The sequence below is a fragment of the Eretmochelys imbricata genome, chromosome 23, assembly GCF_965152235.1.
Source record: "Eretmochelys imbricata isolate rEreImb1 chromosome 23, rEreImb1.hap1, whole genome shotgun sequence".
Lineage (NCBI taxonomy): Eukaryota > Metazoa > Chordata > Testudines > Cheloniidae > Eretmochelys > Eretmochelys imbricata.
In genome coordinates this window covers 6,438,892-6,452,494 of record NC_135594.1, presented here as the reverse complement: position 1 = coordinate 6,452,494, position 13,603 = coordinate 6,438,892, and the positions used below count along the sequence as shown (strand labels likewise).

The 13,603-nt window shown below is 65.0% G+C and overlaps 1 protein-coding gene across 1 annotated transcript; it reads right to left on the bottom strand.

The window, feature by feature from the left end:
- Positions 1-3,191: 3,191 nt before the first annotated feature.
- LOC144279218 (snake venom vascular endothelial growth factor toxin ICPP-like) lies at positions 3,192-12,218 on the bottom strand. Its single transcript, XM_077840707.1, has 7 exons — positions 12,156-12,218; positions 8,623-8,653; positions 8,026-8,222; positions 6,228-6,307; positions 4,380-4,409; positions 3,693-3,758; positions 3,192-3,228 (listed from the first exon to the last, which is right to left on the bottom strand). The coding sequence occupies exons 1-7, from the start codon at positions 12,216-12,218 to the stop codon at positions 3,192-3,194; spliced, it is 504 nt and encodes a 167-aa protein (XP_077696833.1).
- Between the last annotated feature and the right edge of the window lie 1,385 nt (positions 12,219-13,603).

Below are 13,603 nucleotides of genomic sequence, written 5' to 3'. Positions count from 1 at the left end.
GAGCTCAGTAGTTATCAGACCAATTCTATTAATAAATCCTTTATTGGGATCCAAAATAGTGAAGCTCTCTAAGTGCATTGTGAGCTCCCACCAAGGAACACCGCCCATAGCCAGGAATGATCAGCTCCCCTGTCAAGCCTGAACAAAACAACTTTGGTAGTGTCCCTTGTTTACACATAAGCAAATCTAGTCTTCTCCCTTGAACCATTGTTTCTCTACAAAAAAATCCTGCTCATGCTCAAGGAAGTGTTCTGATGCCTGGATCCAAAATCTGCATCCGTTCCATTGGGACTTTATGTTCTCCTGACTGATCATGCTGTGGGCTCTGCCTGTCCTCAGCACTACGGACCCTCACCTACCCACCACCACCTGGGACCCCGGATCGATTCATGCTTCATGGAGTGGTGAGAACTCAGTGTGGTCTCTCTCCCCCTACCTCGTGGGTGTTTTTTGGTTTCCTCATTTGCTCTGCAGCAGCGCTCCTCGTACCTAAGCTAAAAGATCTCTGCAGCACCCAAAAATCCTGAGGGGTTTGCTCATCAAGTGGGACACTACCAGAACAATTGTAACGTGAAAGTGGGGGTAGAGACGTGCTGAACCAGAGACAGATGAGGGTGACAGCTTGGAGGTGCTGTTTGACCCACTCTGCTGAGTCCAGGGACATATAAAGTGTCAGCTGGGGAGTGCTGATTAACCCGGTGCTCTCAGATGCGCTCTATTAGTGTGTGCGTGTTCGTCTGATTCTGGGGCTGGAGGAACCCAGCCCCGGGGAACCTGCGTCCTGCCGGATAGCTCCACTGGGAGGGAACTTGCAGCAGGGAGAAGTAGAGCTCTGTATGAGAACAAGTGATACAAGCAGGACATTGATAGAAGTACAGAACCCCGCCCCCCGCTCCGAAGAGTTACCCTAATAAATGAGCATACCCCAAAGCTGGTAACACAGGGGACATTCTGCTCCAGCGCGTGACATGGGGGAGAGCTTTCCCTAGACTCTCAGGCTGAGTGGCTGCAAATGGCTCTGAGGACAAACTGCCCAGCCCTGAGGGGGCAGCAAGATGGCATCACACCGTAGCACCAGCCCTGTGCTGGGGTCAAGCCAGAGCCCACGCCACGGCCTGTACTGCGTGGACCACACCTGCCTCCGCCGGCCAAGTCCTGTCCTGTCCTTCGACAACACAAGTAGCGTGTGCTGAGCCAGTAATGGTCGGTACATTTCGGGGGTGCGCATGTGCATGTCCATCCACCTGGGTCCCTTTGTGTGGATCACGTGAGTGTGTCCCTCCCTGTCCACGTCCGTTCCTCCTCCGTGTCCCTCTGCATGTATTTATCTGTGTGTGTCTCTCTCTCTTTGTGTATCCACTTGGGCGTCCCGCTCCATCTGTCCCCCTCCCTGTGGCCTGGTCTACACTGAAAAATGAGACTGACCTAAATCACTCTGGCCTGTGAAAAATGTCACGCCCTGAGCACCATCCTTAGGGCGATGAACCTCCCGTGTAGCCGTGGCTAAGCACAGGAAAGGAGTCTTCTAGCGACCTGGCTACAGCGACGCACAAACCCCTTCCGTCAGTGTCGGCACTTCGACGCTACCGCGGCAGCCTGGCTGCGGTGCTGTGCAGGCAGCCGCAGCGTGGTGTGCGCGTCTGTCCCTCCGTCCGTCCAGGCCTCGGCTGCACCGTTCCAGGCGCTGCCCGAACGAGCCGCGCACGCCGGCCTGCACAGCCCCGGGCACCCTTTCAGCTGGGTCAAAATGCCCCAATCATCCCCCTGCCCCCGGAGGCCAGTGTGGTGGGGCAGGGCCACGATCCGCCCCCGCCACTGCTCGGGGGGGGAACGTTCTGCAGCTTGCTCTGGCACAGCACGGCGCAACCCCAGCAGCTCCACCTGGAACAAAGCAGGCAGAGGGGGGACAGGATCCTTCCCCCACCCCCTGCATCCTCCCCCCTTCCCCCCGGAGTGGGTGCAATGGGCCGGTGCTGGGACCAGATCAGCTGTCTGCGCTGCCCCGTCTGTCTGCGTGGGCCAGGCTCAGAGGCTGGCAGGCTGAGCCTGTTGGTTCTCAGGGCACAGGAGCTGGGTTGGGGGAGACCAGGAAGGGATTGAACCCCAAAGCTGAGGCCATGCTGTGCCCCCTGCAGGGCCCCCCACCAGCACTGAGCCCATCATGCTATGGGAGGGTGACACGGATGACTGTACAGATGGGGGCAGGGCGGTCCCGTGCCAAGAGGGGCGTTTAATAAATGCCCTTGGGGTATGAAACCAGGGAACCCACGTCTGTGCCAACACAGCCTAGCAGCCCAACCCGGAGTCCCCAACAGCCTCCACCTTCCCCCCCACGACAGAGCAACTACCTCTTCCTTCCCTCGCCCAGCCTGCTGCCAGGGGCTGTGGGTCACACCACCCACCCACAGGGCCCCTGGCATCGTGTCACAGGTGTGCTCGTTCTGGGGGTCTCTGGGCTACCCCCCCCAGCCCATCATGCACTGGTGGGGCTGGGGCATCAACCAGGCGAGGAGACACTCACGACAGGGCAGGGAGGAGATGGGGTTTATTGTGGGTTCAGTATCTGTGCACGGGTTATACACGAGCTCTCTGCAGCCTAAGAACGGGGGAGGCCAGGCCGGGCATCGCAGTCCCCCGGATTTCATCGGCTCAGGAGCTGAGCAGACGTGGCCCAGGAATGCGCTGCCCAGAGCGTCTCGCTACGGGCGGCTCCTGTGCCCATGTGGGGGGACCTGGCTCCTATCTGGGGGAGGCTCCTGAAGCTGGGGTGGGGGAAGGGGGCTGGCTCCTGGGCTCCCATTGCTGGAAAGGGGGGTGGGACCAAACCCCCATCTACCCACCATCCGCTCCTGGCCCTGGGGCACCTGGCCTGAAGCTCCCTTTGCCAGAAGTTCAGGTCCTCAATTCCCCATCCTGCCTACCCCCCAACGTCAACCTGGGAGCCCCTGGCCACGCTGGGCAGAACTCCCTGAAACAGCAGCCTCTTGAGAGCGAGTCCCCTCCCGCCACTGCCCTAGAGGCATCACCCCTTGCCCCTCTCATGTGGGGGTCACCAGCCTCCCAGCCTGGGCGCTGCATGTGGGCTCGTTCACTGGGTGCTGGAGGTGGTCCCAGCTCCAGTCTGCATTGAGGGCTGCACCCTGTACCCCCACCTGGGCGCAGGACCGGTTCCTTCACCCCGGGCCTCGGCCTCAGCTCCTTGGCTCCCTCTGCAGTGGGGGCTGCCACCTGTGGGGGAAACACACACAATGGCCTCATGCAGCAGACCCGGACCAGTGGGAAGAGGGGAGGGTGGAGCATGACTAGGACAAGGCCTCCCTGGGGTCCATCACCCTCACCACCCGCCCCTGCCCTGTGCCCACCCCCCATTGGAGAAACAGCCCCCCTCTCTCCTGATCCGCTCACCCCGATTCCCGAGCCGGCTGGGACTCACCTGGAGAAGCTGAGAGCCCCAGAGTGCAGGGCCCGGGGAGAGAGGCTGGGCGCCGTGGCTGGTGTCCGCCCACGCTGGCCAGACTCCGTGGGAGGGAGGGAGAGTGGGCCAGGGCCATGGGGGCTGGAGCCCAACCCCCCTGAGACCACAGCAGTCTCTTCCCCTCCCCCCAACTGCCAGCAGCCTCTGCATCCCACCTGCCCACACCATCGCCCCCCACACCAGCCCCTCTGTCCCCCATGCCCTGGTGTGTACATACAGAGGGGTGGGGAGGGGCATAGGGCCCGGCTCCCGAGGTCTCCTCCTGGGCCCTCTCTTGCTGTCTCTGGAAGAGGTGGGGGGGAGTTACTTTGCATGCCAGGCCCCCTGCCCCGCTCTGAGGGCTCCCTTCCCTCACCCCACATCCTGCAGCTCTGCCATGCCCCCCCTCCCCCAGATTTGGGGCACCAGCCCAGGGAACTTAGGGTCCAGAGGGGGGATGGCACTCTGCACCCCAAACCTACAGATCACTGCACCCACTGGGCACCAGCCAGAGCCCTGAGGTCCCAGACATGGCCCCAGCCCTGCACCAGAGACCCCAGCCATGCTAAAGCAGAGGATGGGGGGAGGGGGATCCCCCTCCCCACTATTTCCTGACTTGTGCTCACGCCCCCCCACCGTGTCTGTCCATCTCTCCCCTCCCCCCACTGCGGCTGGGGGTCTCTCCCCCAATTCATCAAATTTTCTAGGGAATCTCCCCATCACCAGAGAGCCCAGTCCCCCCTGCTTCCCTCCCCAGCCCCCCAAGGAACCTGCTGAACCCCCCCTGCTTCCCTACTCAGCCCCCCAAGGAACCCCGTGCACCACAGGGAGCCCCCCCATTTCCCCTCCCAACCCTCCCAAGGAACCCCCAGCACCCCACGGACACCCCCCCCCCCGGGCTCTTCCACCCCAGGCCAGCACCTACCTCTCACTTTTCAATCGCTTCCTCCGAGGCCTGAAAGCAGAGACACGCTGATAAGGGGGGTGCGGGGGTTGAGTCCCGCCAGGGACATGTCTCCCTGTGGGGGATGGTGCGCAGGGTATGGAACCCCCACCCCCAGGGTCCTGGGGCTGGGACCCCGACTGAGCTCTGGTGGGGCTCAGGGCCAGTCTGGGAACCAACAGCGAGTCCCTGAGGGGGGGGCTGAATGAACAGGGCAGCTGCCCTCTACACCCACAGGCCACCCTCCCCCCCACTAGCCACAACCCACCCCCAGCACATGCATCGGCCCCTCTCCCTCACACAGGCACTGGCCCCCACTGGCCACACTATCCCCCCCCCCCCCCCGACAGAGAATCATAGAAGATCTGGATTGGAAGGGGCCTCAGGAGGTCACCTAGTCCAACCCCCTGCTCAAAGCAGGCATCAGCCACGTGCCTCTACCCCCCCACAAGCTGCACCCCCCCCCCGCCATCAATCTGTGTTTCACCTGTGCTTGTACCCGGCCACAGGCCCCCCTCACCTGCACATGCCGGCCGTGCGCCCCCCCACCTGCACGCGCCGGCCGCGCGCCCCCCCCCACCTGCACGCGCCGGCCACACCCTCCCTCACCTGCATGTGCCGGCCATGCACCCCCCCTCACCTGCACGCGCCGGCCACACCCTCCCTCACCTGCACGCGCCGGCCACGCCCCCCCACCTGCACGCGCCGGCCATGCGCCCCCCCCACCTGCATGTGCCGGCCGCACCCTCCCTCACCTGCATGTGCCGGCCACGCCCCCCCCACCTGCACACGCCGGCCATGCGCCCCCCCCACCTGCATGTGCCGGCCGCACCCTCCCTCACCTGCACATGCCGGCCGCACCCTCCCTCACCTGCACGCGCCGGCCGCACCCTCCCTCACCTGCACGCGCCGGCCATGCCCCCCCCACCTGCACGCGCCGGCCATGCCACCCCCCTCACCTGCACGCGCCGGCCACGCCCCCCCCACCTGCACCCGCCGGCCGCGCGCCCCCCCCCACCTGCACCCGCCGGCCGCACCCTCCCTCACATGCACATGCCAGCCATGCCCCCCCCACCTGCACGCGCCGGCCGCACCCCCCCTCCACCTGCACGCGCCGGCCGCACCCTCCCTCACCTGCACACACCGGCCGCCCCCCCCCACCTGCACGCGCCGGCCGCGCCCCCCTCACCTGCATGCGCCGGCCGCGCCCCCCCCACCTGCACGCGCCGGCCACACCCTCCCTCACCTGCACGCGCCGGCCACACCCTCCCTCACCTGCACGCGCCGGCCATGCGCCCCCCCCACCTGCATGTGCCGGCCATGCCCCCCCCACCTGCACGCGCCAGCCATGCGCCCCCCCTCACCTGCATGCGCCGGCCACACCCTCCCTCACCTGCACATGCCGGCCACGCCCCCCCACCTGCACGCGCCGGCCATGCGCCCCCCCCCACCTGCATGTGCCGGCCGCACCCTCCCTCACCTGCATGTGCCGGCCACGCCCCCCCCACCTGCACACGCCGGCCATGCGCCCCCCCCCACCTGCATGTGCCGGCCGCACCCTCCCTCACCTGCACGCGCCGGCCATGCCCCCCCCACCTGCACGCGCCGGCCATGCGCCCCCCCTCACCTGCACGCGCCGGCCACGCCCCCCCCACCTGCACATGCAGGCCACGCCCCCCCCACCTGCACGCGCCGGCCATGCGCTCCCCCCCCACCTGCATGTGCCGGCCGCACCCTCCCTCACCTGCACATGCCGGCCATGCCCCCCCAACCTGCACGCGCCGGCCATACCCCCCCCCCACGTGCACGCGCCGGCCGTGCCCCCCTCACCTGCACGCGCAGCGGCTGTGCTCTGTGAACCTCATCTCCTCCTGCTGACTCTTCCCCTGGATCGGGCTGAGGCGGACGACCTGGCGGGAGGATGCAGCTCACTGGTACCCTGTCGCCCAGCCTGCCCCGGGCCAGCGCTCAGCTGCCCAAACTCAGTTCTCCTGGGCAGCAGCAAGGCCAAGTACTGGCCAGGCTGGGGGGCTACCAGGGACAGGGAGCTGGTGGGGGAAGTGCCCCAAGGAGTCTGCCCACGGCCCCTAGTCCCTACCATCATACAGAGAATACATACAGTAACTCCGCACTTAAAGTCCTCCAGGTTAACGTTGTTTCGTTGCTGATCAGTTAGGGAACAGGCTCGTTTACAGTTGTGCAATGGTCATTTGGCAGCCGCCTGCTTTGGCCACTGCTTGCAGAAAGAGCAGCCCCTTGGAGCGAGCTGGTGGGGGGCTTGGAACCAGGGTGGGCCAGCAACCCCCCCATCAGCTCCCTGCTCCCCTAAGTTCCCTGTGCGCAATTGCTGGGCAGTTCAGCTGTCCCTCCCCGCACTGCCGTGTGCTGCTCCTGCCCTCGGCCTGGGAGCCGCTCCGGGAGCCTCCGGCTTGCTGTGCAGAGGTGGGGGGAAGAGGGGTACTAATGTCAGGGTGTCCCCCTCCCCCCCTCCTGTACCCATCTCCATAGAGCAGCGGAGGGGGGAACGGGGGACACAGTCACAACAGGGCTCAGGAGGGAGGGAGCTTGCCGGCAGCAGCTGCTGTCTCAACTTGCCGATCTACTTAAAAGGGCAATGTACTTAGAGTGCGGCCAGCCTCCTTAAAGGGGCAATGCCACCTCTCTCTCTCACGCAGGGTATCTGTCTCTCTCTGCCATGCCGTCTCCCGCCCCTCCATTTGTGCCCCCTTGTAGCGTGTGAGGCTCCATTAACAACAATGTATTAACCCTGGAGGGCTCAGCCGAGTTAGTGGTAAGCTAACAGTTAGTGGTAAGCTACAATTAGTGGTAAGCTAAATGCCCAAATAAATGTGTGTTAGTCTCGAAGGTGCCTCAAGGATGCCTCATTGTTTTTATTTAGCAGGAAGGCATTCCTGGGAACTATCCCACCCTCTGACTTCAGCACTGCACCCAAGCTTCACAGTCATCCTTGCTGTGTACAGGATTAAATTGTTTGTTTAAAACTTATACTGTGTATATGTGTGTATATATATATAGAGAGAGAGAAAGTGTCTTTTTTTCTAGCAAAATAATTTCCCTGGTACCTAACCCCCCCCATTTACATTAATCCTTATGGGGAAATTGGATTTGCTTAACATCATTTCGCTTAAAGTAGCATTTTTCAGGAGGATAACTACAGCGTTAAGCGAGGAGTTACTGTCCCATGCTAGGGCACCAGCAGCCTGTAGAACTCACTGCCACAAGGTCTCAGCCAGGCCAAGAGCCGAGCAGGAGCCTGAGCTGGCCAGACGTGCCTCTGGTCCAGTGAACAGCCGGTTACACGCCAGAGGGCGAGCCGCCCCCATCCCCGCCCTCCATCCCTGGCCAGATTATTCCAGAGTTAACCACCAGGGGGCTCTGTGCACCTTCCCCCAAGGCAGCTGGGACTAGTCACTGCAGGAGGCCAGATACCGGGCTAGATGGGCCTGGCAGAGCCAAGGTCTTCTGTCCTGTCAGCACTGGGCGTCAGCACTTCCCCTGTGGCTGGGAGAGCCATGGCAGGAGCACAGGGGACCATTTGCTAGCCGCAGCCCTACACAGGACAGGGCCGGAGCCCGGGGGTCCGAGTGCCCCCCACCCCCAGGCCCACCTGCATGGCCACGGGGCGGGTCTCCACAGCGACGCACTCCAGGTCCTCGTCGCCGCAGCAGCCCACGCAGCGCCGCAGCGGGACACAGGACGGCTTGAACACGTGCTCAGCCTCTTGCGGGAACTCGCCCAGCACGTCCACCAGGGTCTCCAGGGCACGGCAGTAACTGCGGCTCCACACCTCCTCGAAGGGGACCACTGCGGGGAGCGGGGGGCGGGGGGTTACCAGCACTGGGCTGCAACTCGGCCTTCCCCCACTGAGCCACAGGACCCCACTCCCACCTCCCACTCGCCCTCAGCCCCTCCTCAACCCCCCCCACTGCCCTGTCCTTCCCCTGCCCTCCTCAAAACCCCCCACCGCTGCCCTGTCCTCCCCCAGCCCCTCCTCAAAACCCCACAGGACTGACCTGTCCTCCTCCAGCCCCCCCCTCGACCCTGAGTCCCCTGCCCCTCCCAAAAGCCTTGCACAGCTCTTTCTCCACCGTCCCCTCTGCTGCCCCAGCCTTGCTGCCCCCCCAGGGCACTCTGAGTGCGGGGGCAGCAGAGCTGGGACCAGGCAGGGAGCCAAGAGCTGCAGCCGAGGGGCTGGGACACTCACCTGCTGCCGTCTGGCCCAGTGAGGGCGCCACCTGCAACACAGAGACCCGTTAGAAACCAGCACCCCAAAGCAGCCCTATTCCTGCCCCTCCCCCAGCCACCCCTAGCTCTGGCCTCCCAGTCACTGCCCCAGCCCCCCCGCATTACAGCCACCCCCAGCTCCAGCCCCCAGTCCCTGCCCCTAGCTCCGCCTCACCACAGTGACCCCAGTGCCTGCCCCTCCCTCCCCCCAGCCCCTAGCTCCCCCTCACCACAGTCAGCTCCAGTCCCTCTGTCCCCCTAGCCCCAGCCCCTAGCTTCCCCCAGCAACCCCCAGCTCCAGCCCTCCAGTCCCTGCCCCCCAGTCCCTAGCTCACCCTCACCATAGTGACTCCCAGTCCCTGCCCCTCCCTCCCCCCAGTCCCTAGCTCCCCCTCACCACAGCCACCCCCAGCTCGGGCCCCCCAGTCCCTGCACCTAGCTCACCGCTTACCACAGCCCCCAGCTCTAGCTGAGTGGCTCCCAAACTTTAACAACCTGTGAACCCCTTTCACTAAAAGGTCAAGTCTCACGAACCCCCCTCCTAAAAATGCATATCTCCTTTATCATTTATAAATGATAAAAGCCCGTGACCTTGGAAATATAAAATGTGTTTTTATGACATGCTTATTACACACTATTTATTACTAATTCTTATTTATCATGACAGTGTTTTTATTACATTATGAAATGGCAACACTCTCCAAGATCTCACGTTCGTAGCTTGTATCACTTTGAGTAAGCCTGTTATAAGCCAAGACTCCTACATGTCATCAGGGAGTATCAGATGTGAAACAGCAGAAGGGATTTAAGAAGCCAACTCAAAGGGTTCCTCCAACACAAGCATTCAGGTCCTGAGCAGTCCAGGCAAACAATGCACATTACAACAAAGCTCAGACTTGTTCTTCATAATAATTTTAAAAACAGCAAAAAAATATCCACCTCCCTTTCCCATTTCTTATAAGGAGTCTTGAAGTTTAAATCTGCTCGCGATGATAGAGATGCTTGCTTTGATCTGCTTAGCTCCTGGAAGTCCAGGGGCTCTTCACCCCCTAGTTATCCCACCTTCCGGCTCTGGAGGGGGGCAAGCAGAGGTCTGCCCCTCTCCATCACTAGATGTTGCCCCAGGGGTCAGAGTTAAGGCTGCTGGTCCCTTAGGTCCCTGTGTCCTGGCTCCTGCCATGGGATGTGGGGGGGAAGGGGCATGTATGGCTTCTGCCCCACCCCTCCCGGCTGCAGCCCCAGGCTCTGTCACTAGCAGAGCAAGCTGCAGCTGCAGAGAAGCCCTGGGAGAGGGGACAGGCCAAGGGAGCAGCACCCAGAGGGGTCATGGTGAAAACTTGCGGGCCTGTTGTTCCCAGTCAGCCACCAGAGGGCGCCCCAGCTCCATGAGAGCAGGTGGGTGCCCAGCCTGGGGCCTTGGGGGTCACCCAGAGCAGCGGGCATACCCTGAAGCTCCTGACTTGGGGCTCTGGGTTCTAACCCCAGACCAGGCGGCCCCAGTTGCCTCTTCCCAGAGGGCCTGATTCCTAAAAACAGGGCTTCCAGGCCTATCCCGCTGTGCCAAAGAGCAGCTGTCTGGGGGTGGGGGGGGGGGGGCGAAGGAGGTGGCAGCAACAGATTAGGACAAGAAGTGAGGAAGAATCTGGGGCTTGGAGATTAGCAGAGTGGGAATGGGGCAGATGACTGGGGCTACACCCCACCCTCTCCATCACAAGCACCTCACCCACTCCCCCTCCCCTCACAAACACCCCACCCTCCCCCACACACCATCCACTCCCCCTCCCCTCACACCACACAACCCTCCCTATCACAAACACTCCACCCTCCCACACACACAATCCATTCCCCCCCAACACCACACCACCCTCCCCCTCCCAAACACCCCACCCGCCCTCCCACACATACAACCTCTTCCCCCTGCCCCCATATCATCCCCCACTCCCCATCCCATCATCCCAGCCACACCACCCACTCCCCCTCCCCAATACCACCCCTCGCCCCCCACTCATCTCTCCCCCTCACACAGGCCGCATCCCACCACCCATTCCCCCCGCCCCCACACACCTTCCCTCGCTCCAAGGGCCAGGGGAGCTTTAATGATCTCAATGTACTAATCTCGTCCCGCCTGGGGGGGGGGGGGTCACGACTGGCGGCGCTATAACCCAGACCAGTGGCTGGAGGGGGCGAGGTCTTTTGAGTCTCCGAAGCATCCCGGTGGCTCGCCGGGGGGAAGGGGACGTGGGTCTAAAGGCAGACGGGCTGCGGTCGGGGGGGAGGGGGGCATCTGAGCATCTGCCCCAGAGCCCGGACTTATGGGGGAGGGGGGAGCCGCTCGACTGAACCCGCGGGGCATCGGGCTTCTGGGGGGGGCGGGGGTACCACACACGTCCCGCACCTCCGGGAGTGGGGCTCAGGGCCAGCGCCGGGAGCGCAGGGAAGGGGGGACACGGGGGCGCCGTCCGGGCCGGTGTAGCTGGAGCTGGAAGCCCCGAGGGAGGGACGCGCCACAAGCAGGGCGGCTGGAGCAGGCTGCTTGGGGGGGGGGGCGGGGGTGCTGGATCCTGGGCTCTAGAGCTGGCTGTGCTGAGGGGGCTGGATGCGGGGGGTCTGGAGCAGGCTGTGGTGAGGGGGTGGATCCGGGGCGTCTGGAGCAGGCTGCGGGGAGGGACTGGATGGGGGCGGCTGGAGCAGGCTGTGGGAACGGGGCGGGGGGGCTGCAGCAGGCTTTTGGGAGGGGGCTGGAGCAGGCTGCGGGGAGGGGGCTGGATCCTGGGGGTCTGGTGCAGGCTGTGGGGAGGGGGCTGGATGCGGGGGGTCTGGAGCAGGCTGTGGGGAGGGGGCTGGATCGGGTGTGTGTGTGTGGGGGGGCTGCAGCAGGCTTTCGGGAGGGGGCTGGAGCAGGCTGCGGGGAGGGGGCTGGATCCTGGGGGTCTGGTGCAGGCTGTGGGGAGGGGGCTGGATCCGGAGGGTCTGGAGCAGGCTGCGGGGAGGGCTCCTCTGCCTGCGGGACCGTGTCGCACGGAGCCGGGCTGGGCGCGACCCCCGAGCAAGGCCTGGCTCAGCAGCGCGGCGGGATAATGGCCTCAGGGGCGACCCCAAGCGGAGGGGCCTTGGCTCCATGTACCCGGGGAACCGCGGCCACTTCAAACCAGGTCCGCCCAGTCTCCAGCGGGCTCAGCCCGGCCCGGCTCCGAGCCGGGACCTAGGGGGCTGGGCACCGGCCGCGCCCCCCGCCGCGGGGCAGCCGGTGCCCGGTGAGCAGAGCGCAGCTGGCCAGGCTGGGAAAGGCCGGGGCCGCCCGCTCCCCTCCGAGCCAGCCGCTGGCAGGAAGCAGGGGGGAGCCGAGCCGGGCACAAACCGGCCCGGGGCAGGGCGCTGCACCCCAGCTCCGCTATCCAGCCCTCCGGGCGCGGTGCCTGGCCCGCAGCGCTGGGCACAGGGCTGCGCCGCTCCCGGCGGGCGCCCCGTCCACCCAGGGCAGCAGGCGGGCCGAGCCCACCCCGCAGCCCTTACCTGGCAGCGGGCTCCCCAACACAGCAGGGCGGCCGCCAGCAGCCACCGGCTTCCCGGCCCCATCCCGGGGGCGGCTGCGGGGGAGCAGGGGCAGAGCGCTGTGGCCCGGCCCGGCCCGGAGTTTCTGCCCCCGGGCGCGCCGCGAGCTCCGCCTGCAGCCCGGACCGGAGCCCGGCAGCGTCTGACGCTGGGACTGGGCTGAGCCGCGGGCTCCGGGCTGGGGTGGGGGGGGAGCGATGGGCAGAGACAGGAACCAAGGAGGTTCCAGAGGGAGGATCCAGCCCCAGAACCGGACCTGCGCTCCCGCCCCAGCCGCCAGCAAGGGGGAACCGGGGAGGGGTTATTTCCAATATAACCCCCTCATTTCCCCCCCAGCGCCCCATGCATCGCCCCCAGCCCCCCTCCCCTTGCACCACCCCATCCCCCATGCATCACCCCCAGCACCCCATGCATCACCCCAGCGCTCCCACCCCCTGCATCACCCAGCCCCCATGTATAACGCCCAGCGCCCCCTCTCCCTGCATCACCCAGCCCCCCCCATGTACAACTCCCAGCGCCCCCCTCCTTGCAACACCCCCAGCCCCGCCTGCACCACCCCGCCCCCTGCATCACCCAGCCCCCATGTATAACCCCCAGCCCCCCTTTCACTAGGAAGCCCCCTTCTGGAGCCCCTGGAATAGAACCCCAGCTCTCTCTCCCTCCTACCCCATGCTCCTCCTGCCCGCAGGCCACTCCGGGCCCCCCGCACACAGCCCCGGATCCCCCACCTCCCGATTCCCAAAGAACCTCGTAAAGGGGCAACTGGTGGGGGAGAGAAAGAGCAAAGTTGGTGGCGAGCGGGCCCTGGAAAGTGGGGTCCCGCAGGCTGCCCATGGCCCGAGCCAGGGGGTCCCCTGCTGGGGACAGCAGGCCAGGGGCGCTCCCGACCTCTTAAAGTGGCATCTGCTCCCAAGGTGGAGGCAGGGGGTTGAGTGGGGAGAGGTGCAGGGTTTGCCCTCTGCCTCCCCCTCGCCACGCCCAGGTGGGAGCTGGAGGGTCCGTGACTCAGTAAGGGGCTAACAGGGGGTGGGGACGCTTCAGCGAGGCAAGGCAGGGAGCATGTGGGGGGGCTCAGCAGGGTGCAGTCACTGCTTACACCAATGCCCCTGTGCAGGGATAGGGGGGCGCTGTAGCAGGGAGGGGGCGGGGGCTCAGCAGGGGGCGCTGTAGCAGGGAGGGGGTGGGGGCTCAGCAGGGGGCGCTGTAGCAGGGAGGGGGCGGGGGCTCAGCAGGGGGCGGGGGCTCAGCAGGGGGCGCTGTAGCAGGGAGGGGGCGGGGGCTCAGCAGGGGGCGCTGTAGCAGGGAGCAGGGCAGGGGCTCAGCAGGGGGCGCTGTAGCAGGGAGGGGGCGGGGGCTCAGCAGGGGGCGCTGTAGCAGGGAGGGGGCGGGGGCTCAGCAGGGGGCAGTCA

Bases quoted from the DNA above. Each gene is read 5' to 3' on its own strand.
- LOC144279218 (XM_077840707.1), bottom strand. From the start codon at position 12,218: ATGGGGCCGGGAAGCCGGTGGCTGCTGGCGGCCGCCCTGCTGTGTTGG. The intron at 8,223-8,622 runs GTGAGTGTCCCA...CGCTCCCCGCAG, and splicing joins ACTGGGCCAGACGGCAGCAG to TGGTCCCCTTCGAGGAGGTG. The intron at 3,759-4,379 runs GTAGGTGCTGGC...CACCTCTTCCAG, and splicing joins AAGCGATTGAAAAGTGAGAG to AGACAGCAAGAGAGGGCCCA.